Here is a 16469-nt window from a genome sequence, read left to right on the forward strand (position 1 = left end):
CACCAAAGTCCCTCCCCCCCCGCCCCCAGTCGGCGCTGTTCCAAACCCTGCCAGAAACACACACACACAAACTGAAGGCGGCTTCAGCTTTTACAAAAAAAGTTTATTATGTAAATATAGGATGTGGGCTAAGTCCCCGTCTCCTACTCTGCTTTACAAACACCAAGTGCTCCTCCTGCCCCACACCGACCCCGTGGTGCCCCCCACACCTCCCAGGCCGTCGTACCTCGGGCTCCTGAGGGGTCAAAAACAACTTTTAGAAACAATTTCTCCCCCTCTGCTCCAAAACAATTCTTTCCAGAGGAGCTCAGAGACCCTACAGCGCAGCCGGGCGGCAGCCAGCAGGTTTGCACCGGCACCTCCAGGAGCTGAATGTATCCAGGAAACAAATGTTAACTGATTCGTTTTAAAAAATATTTCTTTAATCATACTCGCTGTACTGCGGAGAGAGCGGAGGGGAGGAAGGGTTCGTCCAAGTTCCCACGAGGTATTGTTCTCAAACCAAGAGGGGTGCCGGGGCAGCAGCACCCTCAGTCTGTGGATTCCAGCACGGACTCGCTCAGAGCCAGGTCCCAGTAGTGCTCTGCTCCGTGCTTTTTAAAGTGCTCCCGTGCCATGTTTTCAGTGGGGCACTGCTTAAATTTCATTTCGCCAAAGCTGCGATCCTTTGCTGTGCCCTGGAAGAGAAAAGGGACTCATTTCAAGAAGTCTGGGGGAGAAAGGAGCTGAAATAAAACTGAACGACTTGGGGGAACCTGAGAATAAATGTTTTTACAGGTTAGCAATCAATTAACCTGACTGTTGCAGAAGCATGGGTTACCAGCGTCCACTATGTGCTGTGTAATTCTGTTATAGTTTAAGAAATGGTTACAGCTTCAGTCAGACCAGTAGATTTCCATTTCAGACAAAGCTGCAGAATGTCAGCCATTCTGTCAGGCAGGGTCAACCCGTGCCTTGCCTAAGCCCCCCGAACTCCCAGCAAACCAGAACTGCCACTCACCTCCCAAACCAGAGAGCATTTGTTTGTTTTCTTAACAGACTCCTCATCAGACTCGTCATCATCTGGAAAAACAACAACAACAAATTCTAGTCCTGCAGAATCCCCCACCACTGCTCCACCAGTCCAATGGCTACAACACGATCTGTTACCACCTCCTTCCCCACAGGGTCTTACACTTACCCTCTCCCTTGGTGTTTGATGTTTGTTCATCCCATTTTATTCGATGAAGCATAAGACGTTTGAATTTCTTCTGTGCTTTTGGGCCTGGGGAGAATTGAGACTCACATTCACTCAGTTCCATAACCTTCGTGCTTTAGGAGATTTTAAAAGGCAGCAGAACAACACCCACAAACACACAGCTAAGCCTTTCAGAGCATGCTCAGCTGATCAGACACAAGCAGAGCACAGCCAGGCCCTTCCAGCCAAACTGTGAGTAACTGCATTGGACTCTGAATGGATGCAATGATTTAAATCGAATGCGTTTTCCATCAACATCAAACGTACTGTTTTTTTCCAGGCTTACAGTGCTCTCCTCTGTGCTCAGTACTAGCACCGTTAAAACCATAATGAAGGCAGTTTCAAAGTGCCTCCTCACTTCCTTGCTCTTCCGCAACCCTCTGGCTGTTATTTTCACACGCAGGTGATTTTTGCAAAAGCAAACTTTTGAACATTATGCCGCGACCAAAACCTGCCTCAGAAATCCTCACCTCCTTCTACCACGACCACGTTGACATCTTTGTGTAGCACCACCACGCCTGTTAAGTACAGCTGGCCAGCATTCGCCTCGATTTTGAACTTTTTTGCTGGATTGCTCAAGTTTCTGACCCTAAGGACAGGATAAAAAAACAGCTGTTTGTGGAAGAACAGAGCTATTGTTCAAGATCTTGAAATTGATTTCTGCACATCAATCTGTCAAGTAGGCTAAAGGACGCTCCTCTTCACAGCACGTGTTTCTACAGAGCATTTCGTGGGCCATTTACAAACTGACCTAAGTACAAACATCCATCAAGAGCATGCATCCCAGCACTCACCTGTACACAGCTATGTGAACTCCCTGTGAAACATCTTCTTTCAGCTTTTTAATCTTCTTTGCTTTTCGTTGCTCTGCTGTCAGTTTCCTTGCGGCATTTGCTTCTTCGTGAGCTCTGGATACAAAAAAACACAGCAATAAGCAAAAACACAGCCTACAGTTTACCTGTTACCACACTGAAACAGATCCTTAAGTACAGAATGGATCCCAGAACAGCTCCAAATTCTACCCAGATTCCTCAATTGAGCACACGGGCTCTTTTAATTCAGCCACCAGTCCAATTCTTCCCTAAACGTGTTAATTGATAACAACCATCCTGTCAATCATCATCACAGTAGGAAACTCATTTAACACAGGGCACAAAGCCAATTTCCAATGCCAAAAATTGATCACTCAGACCCAAATCCCCACTCGGGGCCTTGAGAGGTTCATTCAAGACAGTAGAAATAAACTGCAAGAGCAGCGCACACAAACACACATACAAATCAAACTGCTCTTGCTTTGCTACACCAGTTCTGGAACTTTCTTCTCTAGGAACAAATGCAGCACCACCACAAAGTCCATCCAGAAAAGACAAACAAAAAATCAGCACAGCGTGCCACCTACTTCTGTCTCTTTGCCATCTGTGCTCTAACATGAGCTTCGACTTTTGTTGGGTCCTGAACAGCTTCCGTCCCCAGTACTCGCATCAAGTTTGAAATTCTTACTGTAAGGAAGATGAGAGAACTGCCGTATTTCACAGCAACACCCAGCATGTTCACAGGCTCACATGCACTCCTGCTGCAATTCCCAACCACGTTCACAGCTTGACAGCTAACGGCCTGCAGCAGCCCAACTCCGCACGCTGCAGCTGTTTCTTCTTACCTTTGGGCTCTGGAGGTGGCATCAGGCCCAGCCTGACTTTCTCCTGCAGCTCCTTCTGGGCTTCTCTCCGAGTCTGTCGCCGTAACTTCTTCTGCTCTTTCTTAGTTAAATAAACACCCAAGGTCACTGGTGTGTCACTGTCCACTGCAAAGAGAAACAAGGCAAGACAAAAACAAACGTTATGCCAGCTTTCTGAAAACCTGGGCAGAGAGGCTCCCTTCCAATTCTGGCTGCTTTTGCAGAGCTTTCATATTTATTTTCATATGATCTCTTTACCTCACAGGGATAAGAGACACAGCGATAACTACAGCTTGGGGCAAGCGTGCTGGTTCACCTTGCCAAGTGTCAACACTCTGGAATATTTCGTATCTAGTCAACCAAATTGGGCAAAGTCTGAGACCAGAGTGCTACAGGGCAGTACCTGGTGGGTTAAGCTGTGCTGGGTGCTCCACGAGGTTTGTGATTCCAAAGTATTCATCTTTTTTTGAAGACGTTCCGCCTTTTCTAGAAAGGAGAGAGTTGGGCATCATTGCAAACCTCCCAGCCTGGATTCTTGCATTCCCTTAAACACAAGCCATGGAAAAAAAATAACACTTCCCTTGGACAAATCACGGCAGGTATCTGACATGCACAAACCTCTACCCAAAGCATAAAACAGAGGCATGCAGCACAGACGTGTTCCCCAGTGGAATATCCACACACATTTCAGTTAGGAGACAGGCTTGCCACAACTCCAATGAGATTTGTGAGTCAACTGCACTTGTGCTTGAGAAAGCACAACCAACCTGGGGCCAAACCATCGCCCTGACCGCCAGGCAGCCAGCTGCTCAGTGCCTGCAGGAACGCTGTCTCCAAAAAAGAAGGGCAGCTGCCTACCAACACCCTTGGAGAGACCTGGGAGCAAACCCAGAGCCTGCCTGTATCTCAGGGACTGCGGCAGAATTCAATAGCACAAGCAGATGTGCCCAGCCTAATTTGCCACACTGCTCCACAGAGCCCCGTATGATCCCCAAGAAACTCCCAGTTTCCTCCTGCAGGAGACCAATCAAAGCCTGGTACACAAAACACTTACAGATCAAGGCCGTTAGGGATGATGTACGAGTCCCACCACTCAATCTCTGGGATCTCCCCTTCTTTCAGCTCCTTTTTAGGGGTAATAAGAGCCAACTTGGTAGAAGTGTGTATCCCTGTCTTTCTGGCGGCCTGAGAGATCTCTGCCTGCAGCTTTTCTAGTTGAGCCTGAGAACAAGGAGAGGAAAGTGGCACATAAAAGTCATTCCGAAATAGCACAACTTCAGGAAAAGCACAGTATGTAGGCATCTCCTCATCTGCAAATGTATATGCTTAAATCTGAAGCAAACGGCAGAGGAAACCTCACAAAACAAGATGATGAATTCAGTGCTTTTCCTAACAAACTTGCTACAAACTTGGTGTTATTACTGAGCCTTCTTGGAGCACGGAACGATCCCCAAATAATGCCTCTCTGGGCATCACCTCCCTGGGATTTCCTGTCTAATGAAGCTCTTCTCTCCCATTTTCCTCACAAATCTGGGCAGTTTACCAAGACACTTTGAAACCTGCACCTCTAAGGTGATCACTTCTGTAGAAGGATGACTTGGCCACAGAACTATCTATTCCCTTCAGAATTTTTCAATCCGTTATCAAAAAAGCCAACAAACCAGAACAACAAACCACCAGATTTTGTCTTTTGTCAAGTGAGGAAGCGCCCTCCACAAATATATTCTTATTTGGAAGTCTGCCTTTTCAATATGAACTATGTTGACAGAAAAAGCAACGTGTGATTTTACCAAAAAGCTTCTTCCTCAAGTGAACACAGCTCCCTTCACATCCCAGGAGAGGAGAATCAACTCCCATCCTGAACCAAACCCTCATTTCTGTGCTGTCAGTTAGCATGGCAAGACCTCAAATACCTTCGTTCGCAACCTCTGGGCAATTTTCTCAAATTTGCCTTTTTCATGGAACTTAAAGGTGCGTTTCTGACGCTGGGCTGGGGTTATGGAGACCCGGGGGTCAAAGTAAGTGTTGGATTCCATATCTTCCGAGGGCTTTTCTTTAAGCTGTTGTTTGAACTGCTCTCTCTTCACAGCTCTGATGTTTGCTTTTAGGGTTGGCATGCGGTGAGTCAATTCAATCTCTTTACCAGTCGCATCAACAGTTCGGCCTTGTTCATCCAAGATCAGTGGCGTAGGCTTTGTCTGATCCTTCAATTCCACTTTCCTGGTGGCAAAACAAACACATTCAAGTGTGATTATAGCATTGATTCAAGGGAATTGAGAACCATATTCCCACCGTGAGCACCAGACCCATAACTTGTGAAAATTCTGTGAATGGCTTCCTTGTACTGCTCAGCTCTCAGCTTTGTATGGCCAGAAAGGAGCCGAATCTCACGTACAGAAGTTGAGTGTTTCTCAGGGAAGGAGTGACCTCCATTTCATCTCTGTAACACATTCCTTCCTTCAGCAGCCACTAAAGAGCTGCTACAACTGATGATGCACAGGGGAAACCCTTTGGCTACGCCCTCTCTTAACACTCTGGAACCTCCACTGTCAGGATTAGCGTTCAGAACAACAGCAGCTACTCACGGCGGTGCGATCCCCATGGCGTGCAGATTGGCCAGCCCCACCATGTTGGCATTGCCAATAAGCCCTGGTTTCAAGGCCAGCTGAGCCTGAATTCGGGCCTGCAGCTCGGCAGCTTTCCTGGCCTTCTCAATGGCATCATTCATGAAGGTTGCTGCCTGGGAGGGCTGGATCGTGTTGCCGATGGGGAGCCGTTCCGATTGGGATGAAGAAGAAATTTTTGGCTGTTGACAGAGAAATGACTTTTGTTACACAGCTGTTCTGATACCCCCAGCACAGGTCAACACATCATAGCTGCGTGCTACAAAGCAGTCTGCTAACTCCAGCAGCTACCTGTGGTGTTGGAGGACTGATGAAGCTCAGCTGCTTTTTCCTCTCTTCGATCTGTCGGGTGGCTGCTTCCATCATCTGTTTGATCTGTGGAAACAGAATTGGATGGTGAATTTTTCTCCACTTGACTGGAAGGAGAGAAAGGATCACCAGCACCCTTTCACACCGCTTTACAGCTGCAAATGAGCTCAAGCCAGCTTAATGAGAATAGAACCGTATCAAGCTACTTTAACTGATGACTGCCAGCTGTAGTGAAAGAATCTAACAGTGCAGGCACTGTCTGCTAAGACCTTCTCCTCCTGGTTACTGCAGGTTATAAGAGAATATCCAAACTTTCACCACTTGAAGACTCCATGTTGTCATTAGCCCAGTGCACAAGAGGCAGTGAGCTCTGTGAAAAGAACACGGGCAGCAACTGCAGCAAACAAAGGATGGCCAAAAGCAGCTTGCCATCTGCTTGCACAGCTTGTGGATCCGGAGAAAACAAACATTACACTGTATCAGGATTCAAGATCTCAGCGCTGTTCTGGAGGCAGAGCTGATGTAACACAGCCCAGTCAGACTGACCTGCAGCTTGGTCAGCATTCCAGGGCTTTCTGATGGCGGGCCTGGAATAACCTCAGGCTCATCCTCAACCTCCTCAAATCGTGGTATGCGCCGTTTCTTGACACCAGAAGATTCTTTGGATACCTCAGAGTCATCACCAAACACATCCTGGGGTAAAAGGAGAGAAAAACAAAGCTGATTAAAAGCTAAGAATTTCCATCGTGAGCGCTGTTTCAGGACAAGAAAGCACCGTGAGAATTAAATCCAGCACTGAAAGGTCAGCACTGCACTGTGAGTTTGCAGGGTGGCACTCACAGGCTGCCCTAACTGCTAGTCCCACATCAAGCCTGTGCCCTGGTTCCTCACAAGAGAAGCATCGATGATGATCCATCCAGCAGCTTAAAGGACAGCAGACCCTCCAGGAACACGCCTGTGTAAAAGCCACCACTGCTTTCTTTGGTGGTCATGGGATTTTTGGAATTGAGGAGATGTAAGATCTCACTCAGTTACTCAGAGAGATGGAGAAAGCCTGCACACAAGTTAGTGTGACCAGGCCCTAAGGGTGCCTGTATCTTCAATCAACTTCAGAGGGGGTGAAAATGAAAGCTGCTCCATCCTACCGTGTTCTGACCAAAGGAAGAACAGAATCCCAGGCCCTGGAGGCAGGGACATACCTGCAGCATTTCCTCACAGCCTGACCCAGCAGGCTCCGGCTCTGAGCCAGATGCTGAGATGCTTTTAAGAAGCACAGCTCAGAGAGCAAGTGGGGCACTGATCACATCATGGACTCGCATCAGGTGTCCATCTCCCAAAACAAAAGTGTGCTTCACATAGAGCTCCGTGCTTGGGGAACTGGGGAAACGTGCCACTCAGGGGCTCCCCAGCTCGTGTGTTGGTGGTCATAGATTTCATTTGGTCAGTGCCTGTTTAGTGAAGGCCAACTGGATTTGTCCATGCAATTGTGTTCCTGTACTGTGTGTGAGAGCATTATTGGAAATAAAAATATACAAACCGGTTGTAAGCGTTAGTTGAAATCCCTTCTTCACTATAATGGTTCATATTCTACAAGGACACATCCTCATCCAGACACAGGTACTTCTTGGAAAACCTACAAGTTCAAGAGAAAGGACTTGCCCATAGTATAAAGTGTGTAAACCATTACGTTTTAGTTCCTGAAACTTCCCAAGCAATGACCTACCCCACAAGAGTTAACCAAAGAGAGAGAAGGAAGGCCAGCCAGAATGCTGAAGACAGCTAATATGACCAAGTAAGTAGCATCCTGAATTCATTCACTTCCTGATGCTACAGAGCTAAGTGTGTTAGTATAAATTCAACTCTGAAACCTGCAGTGGTGGTGGGAAAAGTCATTCTACACAGGATCAGGATCTGACAGCCTCACTCAACCACGTCGCTTTACAGCCGCGTGAGGACAGATCTTGAGAAAGGATCTCCAAGATGTAATTCCAGAGACAGAGGTTGATGAGAAGGCAGGCCGGATGCCTGTCTCCATACCAGGAGCCAAGAGATGAGGACAGCTCTGCTCTGCTGCAGCGCAGGCCTGCTTTGGGTCAGTTTAGAAGCCAAGAACACCATCAAGCATCTGCGGTCATGGAGGACACCCACACAGATGCTGCACTGGAGAAAAGTCACCAACCCCACACCCAGCCACATCCCTGCCTCCGTGTGCAGCGTGAGACAGAGCGCCGGGCTGCAGCGGGACGCCGCTCCTCCCCTCCCTCCGTTCTGCAGTGCACCGGCCACAGGAAGGTGAGAGGACAAGACAGAGAGGACAAGACAGTGGGAAGCCAGGTGCAATAACGGGTAATTCTGAATTTCACTTCTGAAGAAGCGTGGGATCTGTGTGTGTCAGCAGTGCCACAGGATGGTACGAATCTCCCTACGACGCCGCGGCCTGAGGTCTGCCCACCACAAGGTACCACGCAGCAATGCAACGCGTGATGTTTCTCTCTGCTGTCTCCACAAGAGGGCAAAAGCAAAAGCATGGAGGGGGCACAGCTAGGAGAAAACAGCCTAGCCAAAATCTGGCTTTCTAGTGGCAGTGTTGCATGACAAGTGCGTGTGCTGGGCCAAAACCCAAATTGAAGTGGAACCACAGAACAGAAATATTTGGTAGATGCTTATTGGCACCGCTGTTCTGATCAAGAAAGCTGCATAAAGCTGTAGTCCTTTAAGCTACAACATTCACTGGGACACCCGAAATCCAGACCTCTGCAGATCACTAAATGAAGTTGCACTGCTGCTGCTCAGGCTGCACTGAAACAGGCAGAATGGAAACTGCTTAAACACACTGCTCCTTAAAGGATGAATGTATCTGAGGTCTGCAGGAGGCCCTTCTCTGGCAGGTATTAAAACCTCCTCCAAAGAGTGAGAGAAAAAGCAACAGTTTCTAATAGCAAATGGGGAGCGAAGGCAGCTGTTTCCCCAACACGTCTGAGGAGGGAAAAACTGAAATCTGAAAAGGATTATTGTAGATAACTGAGGTTAGGTGCCAACTAAACAAACTTACAGAGCAATACAGTTTACCATAACATAGGAACCTCAGAAAAAAAAAGTCAAAGGAAACTTACTTTGTAAGCAGGGAGCAGCATGTAGAGAAGCCACTTTTAAACTCAGTATGCGAGTGATGAAAAAAATGGATTTCCAGAAGGTGGCCAGTAAAGTCTTCAAGAGAACAAAGGAGGTGAAAACAGGTTTGGATGCACGAGCCTTCCCCATCCCAGACAAGTGTTAGGTGGGAGAAACACCAGAGAGCTTCTACATCCCTGCTGTAATCAACCTTGTGCTAAGGTGAGGGAAAAGAGGTTGCCAACAATTGCCCTCTGTGGATTCCAGATGGAAAAGAGAAGGAAAACCCATCAGATCACTCACCACAGAAAGACCCATTCACTTGCAAAAGGGCACCATCCAGTGGCAGACTGAAATAGGCTCCTCAGAGCAAGAAGAGGAACAAGAAGTTACTGTGAGGTGGGACAACTCTGCCCCAGGTTGTCAAGAGTCAGTACTGCCAAGTGCAACAGTGGTGAGTAGGAGAGGAAGCAGAGATGGAGCCCTGCTGTCTGAGTTACTTTGTTGACGAGCCTAGCAGAGATTGTTAAAGAAACCAAAAGCCCAGGCTTCCACCTTGGACACCACCAAGGACAGCATTCAGCTTCCTCATCAGAAAGTAAAGAGAACTGAAAGGTAAAGGCTCACACACTTCATCATGGAGAAGGGTCTTTTCTCTTGAACTTTAAGCATTACAAGATGTACCTCTCTGGAAGAGGAAAGTGTGACAGAGTACCAGTGCTGCCTCCAAAGCCACCAAACAACAGAAAACCACAATCAATAATCAGTCCTTGGCTCACCTTTAGCTCTCGCTTTCGATTCCGGTCACTGTTGGATTTTGAGTGCCTGGAGCTTCGCCCTTCCTCCACTGCTTCAAAGAGTTTGTCCACAAACCGCAGCGTGGAATCATCGAGAAAGGGCTTGAGATGGTCTGGGAAAGAAGAGGAGTTGTGTCAGTGGCAGAATTCGCTGCTCAGGATGAGTGGGAGAGCACAGAACTCACAGAGCCTTCTGCAGAGCCACAGAAAACTTTTAAAATGCAGCTTCAACCCAATTAATGCAGTGGAAACTGCAACCAGGGCTCAGGAAGCCTCTGGGATCTGCAGATGCTGACATCTGGAGTTAAGAAAAAGGGCAACAAAAGGACATCCTGCAGTAAGGAGTTTAAACTCGCTGTACTGGAGTCCAGACTTCCACTAGATAAAAAAAATAAGCACAATACAAAACAAACAAAAAACCAACAGAGATTAAACTGTAATTTTAAATTCCTTTCGGTGAAAAAATAGATTTTAAATTCATTTTATCCCTTTCTGCAGTACATCCCAAAGCTTCTGAACTTGTCTCACCTGCACGTACTTACCTCTGCCTCATTGAGGCTGCCAGACATCATCCCTACCACTGTGCAAAGAGATGCACGTGAGCTCCAGGGTTTGGTTAGCTTTGGTTCTAAGCATAAAAGCTTGTGTTGAATGAATCTGTCTTCAGATCTACACGCATGGCATCCACCTCCCAAACACTGACAGCCTCGAGTGGCAACAAAACCTCAACCTGCCATGCAGCTGAGCACCAGCAGCACAAGCTCAGCCTCTCTGAGATGGAGGGAAAGAGCTTAAACTTGGTCTGAGGCTGCTTCAAACACAACACAGTGACTAGAAACGGGTGATGCCAACACAGGCTCTTTCATTTCAGTACGTAATCCATTTCTTGTGTGTATGCTGTATAGGTTTCCTTCTGCCAAAGGGCCTGACTGCTTCTAACACAAGCTCAGGGTTGTGTGACATACCAGCTGCCTTCTTCTTGTCCATGCCCTTCCCAACGCAGTTCAGTGCTGCAGTGACCACAGTGGGCTCGGAGAAACCCAGCACTCTCTTCACTGTCTTCTCGATCCATGGTTTCAGCTCATCCAATTCCCTTTTGGAGAGCGACATTGCTGCTCGTAGCTGATCTCAGTTATCTTGCTTGTACCTGTGAAGAAAGCAAACGAGACAAGCAGAGTTCAACAAAACAAAGATTGTTGGTATTTTGGTGCATTAAAGACAGAGCCTGAAGCTGGTGAAAACTCCTAGAGGTTATTTTCACTCCTTGATTTTTAAAACAAGCGCCAAAATTACGTGAGCAACACAGAGGCCTCAGGAGAACAGACAAGATGCAGCTTCCAACTGTGAGAAGAGAAACTCTGCTCACAGGTTTTGTGCAGACGGCCACTGAGAAGTCCAGAATCTCCTGAACCCCACCAGCACAAAACCACCCTTCCCTTAAGGGAGCTGGGAGAACGCAAGGCAAGCGTGTTCCAGTTGTTGTAAACCAGGACCCACTTCCACGCACAGTTTCTCACAAACACAAGGAGAAAAGCTTGGCCCTTGGTGTTGCTTCAGCCCTTGCTTTCTCCTGCTAACACAGCCTGGAGCAGCTACACGCACACCAACCCACTTACAGATGCTCCCCAAACCAGTTTCAGGAACTTTTCATGCACAGCACCTGCTAAGCAACGCCTCAAACACACACAGCAACATCTTGATGGGTCACCCACTGGTTCTTCCCATTCCCACGAGCTTCCCAAACAACTCTCAGCACATTCCCAGCTCCTCGCTGCAGGCTGCCTCCCTGTAACGCCCAGGGAGAACTCAGCAATCTCATTGAGGTTTACTGGTTCCTAACCACCAGCACACCCCTGACTGCCTCCGTGTTTGCTGCTTAAATGAAGCAGCGGATCAGCAGTGCTGCCCTTCCCTGTTGCCTCTTTTCGAGCCCAATTCCAAATCACAGATTCAAGACAATAACTTCTCACCATTAATCATTAGTAGTTCTTTAACATAAGCTGCAACAAAGCGGATGCAATAATGTTTAATTACTCAGCCAGGCACTAATCTGATTTGGAAACCAAGTCTCCTTTATCTGGAAACAGGAGAAAATCTTCTTAAGGAAATATGTTTGACCTCAACATTTCTTGCCCCCAGGAAAAACCCGGCAGAGCCTTTACCTTAACCTAGGGCTACTTAAAATGAGAGCTAACAGCACCTAAAATGCAGTTATCACTCCTAAAACTGAGAACAAAGATCCTGGATGTGGTAACAAAGCGCTTCTCAAGTTAGAGACTGAAAAACAGCCGAGAGAAGCAAACCTACAGGTCTGAAAGAGCAACAAAAGGGGTGAAGCTTCAGCTGGAGAGCTCCTAATGACCCAGGGAGGAGGTTGGACACACCTTGCAGTCCTGCATTTTTGACAGTGGGGATCACTGAGATACATTAAAATGCAGCATCGGATACAGCCCAAAGGAACATTGTTACAGCATTTCATCATTAAGTCCAGACTTGGAAGCACGTAATACTTCAGGGTGAAGTTAATTGAGAGTCAAGACGCATCAAGATAAGTGATAACTACGACACAACAGCGCTGCTGATGCATCACAGCTTTCTGCATGCTTGCTCAGAAAGGCTAAACCGAATTAATTTGCATTTGGCTTAAACTTCGCATTCCTGTTCAACTCCTGCAATTCGTGAGGACCGAGGAAGAAAAGCAGCAGCTTCAATGGCATTTCCCCCCCATCCCCCATCAGCACCAATCCCGCAGCCGTCAATGCTCGGAGCTCTGTGGGACTTCGAGGGCACGAGAAGCGCAGAAAACGGGCTGTAAACACCTACATGGAGGCACCCACCGACCCGGGCCCCTTCGGTGCTTCCCGAAACGCGGCTAACGTGAAACTGCCGCTCCCACAGCGCTGCGGCCACAACAAACGGAGCCGTTCGGTGCCCCGCAGCTCCCACGCGCCCGAAGGGACCGCTGAAATTAACGGTTATGATGAACGTTTTGAATATAACCCAACCCCGCGGCGTTCGTTGCCTCAGCCCCACCCGCAGCCCCGGATTTGAGCGCACAAACTCGGCGCTCCCGGCCGGCTCCGGGCTAGGCGGAGGGGCCTCGCCTCGCTCTGCCACCGCGCGTCACGGCTGGGCCCCGGATTCCCTCACAGCCGTTCGGAAGCGGCCTTCCCGCCCCGCTCCCCTCGGCCGCTGCCTTCCCGCCTCCCCCCGGTCCCTCACCGCGGCGGGGCGCGGCCCCCGCAGGCCCCGGCCCGAACGGCGATTGCGGGCCTGACGGCGACGGCACGTCGGGGCGGAAGCGGAAACGGCTGCGGCGGAAGCGCTGCGCATGCGTGCCCGCCCGCCCGAGGGCTGCCGGGAAGGAAACGAAAGGAGGAAGTGAGGCCGCGCGCCTTCATCACGTGACACGGGAGCGCGGGAAACTGCCTGCGGGAAAAGAGGAATGGTTCTGAAGGGCAGCGCTGCTGAAATGGAACCGGGGGTCCCCAGGGGTAAAAGCTGAACCAGCAGGGTGTGATTGCAGCTGGGAAAGCAAACGGGATCCTGGGCGCCATCAGCGGAGGGGGGGCAGCAGGGACAGGGAGGCGATCGTCCCTCTGTGCTCTGCTCTCTGTGGCCCCGTCTGCAGCACTGCGTCCAGGGCTGGGGGTTCCCATACAAGACAGGGAGCTGTGGGAGAGGAGCCAGAGGAGCCGCAGGGCTGAGCAGGGGCTGCAGCAGCTCCCTGCAAAGCCAGGCCGAGGGAGCTGGGCTCGTTCAGCACGGAGAAGAGGAGCTGGGGCTGAGCTGAGTGCAGCCTGCAGCGCCTGCAGGGAGCCTGCAGCCAGGAGGGGAGGCAGCTCTTGGGCAGGGGAGATGAGAGCAGGGAACGGCTGGAAGCGGAGGGAGGGCAGCTGGAGGCTGGGGGTCAGGGAAGTTGTGTGCTGGGAGAGCGGTGAGGGGCTGAACAGCTGCCCAGAGAGGTTGCGATGCCCCGTCCATCGCTGGAGGGGTTGGAGGCCAGGCTGGATGGGGCCCTGGGCAGCCTGGGCTGCTGTAAAACGTGGGGAGGTTGGCATGCAGTGTGGGGTTGGAGCTCCGTGATCCTGGAGTCCCTTCCAAGCCTGGCCATTCTGTGATTCTGTGAAAAGGAGGGAAACAACCACAAGAGGGCGGATGGGGCCACCAGGACACGTTTCTGCCCCGGCCAATTAACCTTACCTGCAATCCCCCAACCCACCCCCATCCCACTGACTGCAACACCCAAGCGTGGCTGAACCAGAACAGCTTTTATTAATAGATGCAGCGCCCAATGAACAGACAGCCATGCAGACAGATGGCTGCAGCCGCGCTAGCAGCCCAGCCAGGGGTCTGTGCGGCTCTTGCGGGAGAGGAAGGAGATTTTGCGTGCCATCTCAGTGTTGTAGACACGCCGGCACGCCTCGTAGGCCAAGCGCTGCCTCTTGCGGCACGGCTTCTCGTAGTAACGCCGCTGCTTCACCGACTCAATGATGCCATCCTGCGAGAGGATCCTGCGGGGAAGGGGACGCCAGAGAACCGTGATCACATCTTCCTCCTCCCCACTGCTGTGCCCTCGCTGCCACTTCCTGCACTGACCGCAGCCCAGCTGCTTGTAATGTCCTGACAGCCTTTATCTCCCCTTTCACCGAACCCTGTGCCTGCTGAGCCTTTGCATTTCAAGATCAAAGCTCGCGTTGCTTATTGTCCCCCCTGCTCACTCACCACATGAAACTCACTTCGTGCATTCTGCTACGAGACCCCAAAACAGCAGTGAGTGTTCTGGGAATTGCCCAGGGTGCACTTACCAGGAATTTGGGAACATCAGGAAGCCTGTAGAGTGCTCTAGACCAAACTGGAGAGCTCTGGGTGTAATTTAGGGTGCTTAGGAGTACACAGAAGGGTCCCAAAAGGCCTCTAGGGCACAATGAACCACTCTGGAAGCACTTTGAAGTGCCGTAGAGTACCTTGGAGCTTCTGCCATAAATGTAAGCACATTGGGATGCCCCTGGGGCAGCACTTTTTGGACATAATCACCTGCCCTCTGCTTCACCGCACCCAGTAGCAGCGGGGCAGAGCATCGAGGCATCACCCAGAGGGCGGTGAGACCCCGGCCCGGCTGCCCTGTGGGGATCTCCATCCCTGGAGGTGCCCCAGAACCAGAGATGGGACCCCTGTGCAGAGCAGCCAACCCACATCAAAGGGCGGACCCGAGGGGGAGGAGGGCTGTGAAGTCTCTTCTGCCCCAACCCCCTGCGATGCTCGGTGACCCTCGCCCGGGCCCAGCCGCAGCCCCTCACCTGCTCAGCGCCCCATAGGCCGCATCCACGTTGCCATTTTGCACCATGACGGTGCGGCCGATGAAACGGAGGTGATTCGCCATGGTCGAGGGGCTCCGCTGAAGGCCGGCACCGCCCTGGGATCTCCCCTGCCCCCAGGAACAACCGGGACCCCGCGAAACCGCGACGCCGCCACTCACCTCCGTGTGCCCCGGAACCGGAAATCAACACAGGGCTCTGGCCGAGGGGCGGGGCTTAACCCAAGGGGGCGTGGTTAAGAGGAAAGGAGCAGGGCTTAATCAGAGGGGGCGTGGTTAAGAGGAAAGGGGTGGGGCTTGTGACGCGAGTCGGTGGGGGCGTGGCGTGAATGAAGGAGGCGGGGCCATGGGAGAGGCTCCGCCTCCGGGTATCCCTATGGGGTCCTGGGTAGGGGTTACTGTGTGGGGCTGGGATCAGCACCAGGGGATCCCGGGACCAGGGGAGACATCGGGCTTGGGGGTTGTGGGGTCCAAAGGACACCAGGCCCAGGAGGAGACACAAGGGGGAATGCTGGCCCCCATGGGGGACATCAGAACAGGTCCAGGAGGGATGCTGCTCCAAGGGACAGTGGGTATGGACACAGCAGAACTGCGGATGACACAGGGTCCAGGGATGGCACCAGGCCGCAAGGTGACAGCAGCACCAGGGGGGCCATGGACCACTTGGGGGGAGGCATTGGATCCAAGGGACAGCAGCCCCAGGGGACACAGGGCTCGGGGATGACATCAGAACTCCAAATGGGGACACCAGCTTCAAAGAGGACAACAAATCCAGAGGACAGAGATCCCAGGGGGCATCATGACCCCTGGGTGGAGACGCCAGGTTTAGGGGACAGCAGCTTCAGGAGGGCCACTGGGCCACATGGCGGTGGAGGGGAACACTGGACGCAAGGGACACCAAGCCCAGGGGTGACACCAGGACCCAGATGGGGGCCAGGTTGAGGGGACACCAGGACCCAAGGAGACAAAACCCGCACCTCCTCACCCCCAAAACAGCCCCTCCACCCCCACGTCACACCCCCAGCGAGTACAGAGGACACCATCACAGCCCAGCCCAGCCGCTCCGCTGCCATTTATTGCTCCCACAGGGGGAATGCGTCGCGCCCCAAAACCCTGCGGGGAAGGCACGAGGCTGGGGGGTGGCTGTGCTGCTGCGGGGGGGCCTGCCCCCCACCCCCATCCTCCTGTCCCCTTGTGCCCCCCCCCCGGCGTTGCAGCGAGGCCCCAAGGCACCGCGCTCAGGGTTGGAGGGGGGGCGGCTCTGCTGCGTGTCTGTGGGGTTTGAGGGGGGGGAGAAGAGACCCCAAAAATCCACTTTGTTTGAGGTTGTTCTCGCAGTCCGGGGACGGGGCGCTGCCTCCTGCCCCCACTTTCAAAATAATAATAATAATAATAATAA

The 16469-nt window shown here is 51.3% G+C and overlaps 2 protein-coding genes across 6 annotated transcripts; both read right to left on the reverse strand.

Annotated features, from left to right (window-relative positions):
• Nucleotides 1-82: 82 nt before the first annotated feature.
• PRPF3 (pre-mRNA processing factor 3) lies at nt 83-13062 on the reverse strand. 5 transcript variants are annotated; one of them, XM_042815247.1, is made up of 16 exons: nt 12976-13062; nt 10719-10900; nt 9736-9866; nt 6392-6538; nt 5828-5911; nt 5498-5718; nt 4826-5132; nt 3967-4133; nt 3316-3398; nt 2895-3038; nt 2637-2736; nt 2032-2145; nt 1708-1826; nt 1181-1264; nt 1001-1062; nt 83-677 (listed from the first exon to the last, which is right to left on the reverse strand). In XM_042815247.1, the coding sequence occupies exons 2-16, from the start codon at nt 10861-10863 to the stop codon at nt 531-533; spliced, it is 2055 nt and encodes a 684-aa protein (XP_042671181.1). In that variant the 5' UTR covers nt 10864-10900; nt 12976-13062; the 3' UTR covers nt 83-530. The 5 variants fall into 5 exon arrangements, with proteins under 5 accessions (XP_042671181.1, XP_042671184.1, XP_042671183.1 ...); XM_042815250.1 differs by lacking the exon at nt 12976-13062 and adding an exon at nt 12577-12763; XM_042815249.1 differs by lacking the exon at nt 12976-13062 and having other exon boundaries at nt 10719-12510.
• Nucleotides 13063-14009: 947 nt separating this feature from the next.
• On the reverse strand, nt 14010-15252 carry MRPS21 (mitochondrial ribosomal protein S21). Its single transcript, XM_042815246.1, has 2 exons — nt 15054-15252; nt 14010-14267 (listed from the first exon to the last, which is right to left on the reverse strand). The coding sequence occupies exons 1-2, from the start codon at nt 15134-15136 to the stop codon at nt 14087-14089; spliced, it is 264 nt and encodes an 87-aa protein (XP_042671180.1). The 5' UTR covers nt 15137-15252; the 3' UTR covers nt 14010-14086.
• Between the last annotated feature and the right edge of the window lie 1217 nt (nt 15253-16469).

Source organism: Centrocercus urophasianus, unplaced genomic scaffold (genome assembly GCF_019232065.1).
Source record: "Centrocercus urophasianus isolate 14NV4802_14NV808 unplaced genomic scaffold, USGS_Curo_1.0 seq_1449, whole genome shotgun sequence".
NCBI lineage: Eukaryota > Metazoa > Chordata > Aves > Galliformes > Phasianidae > Centrocercus > Centrocercus urophasianus.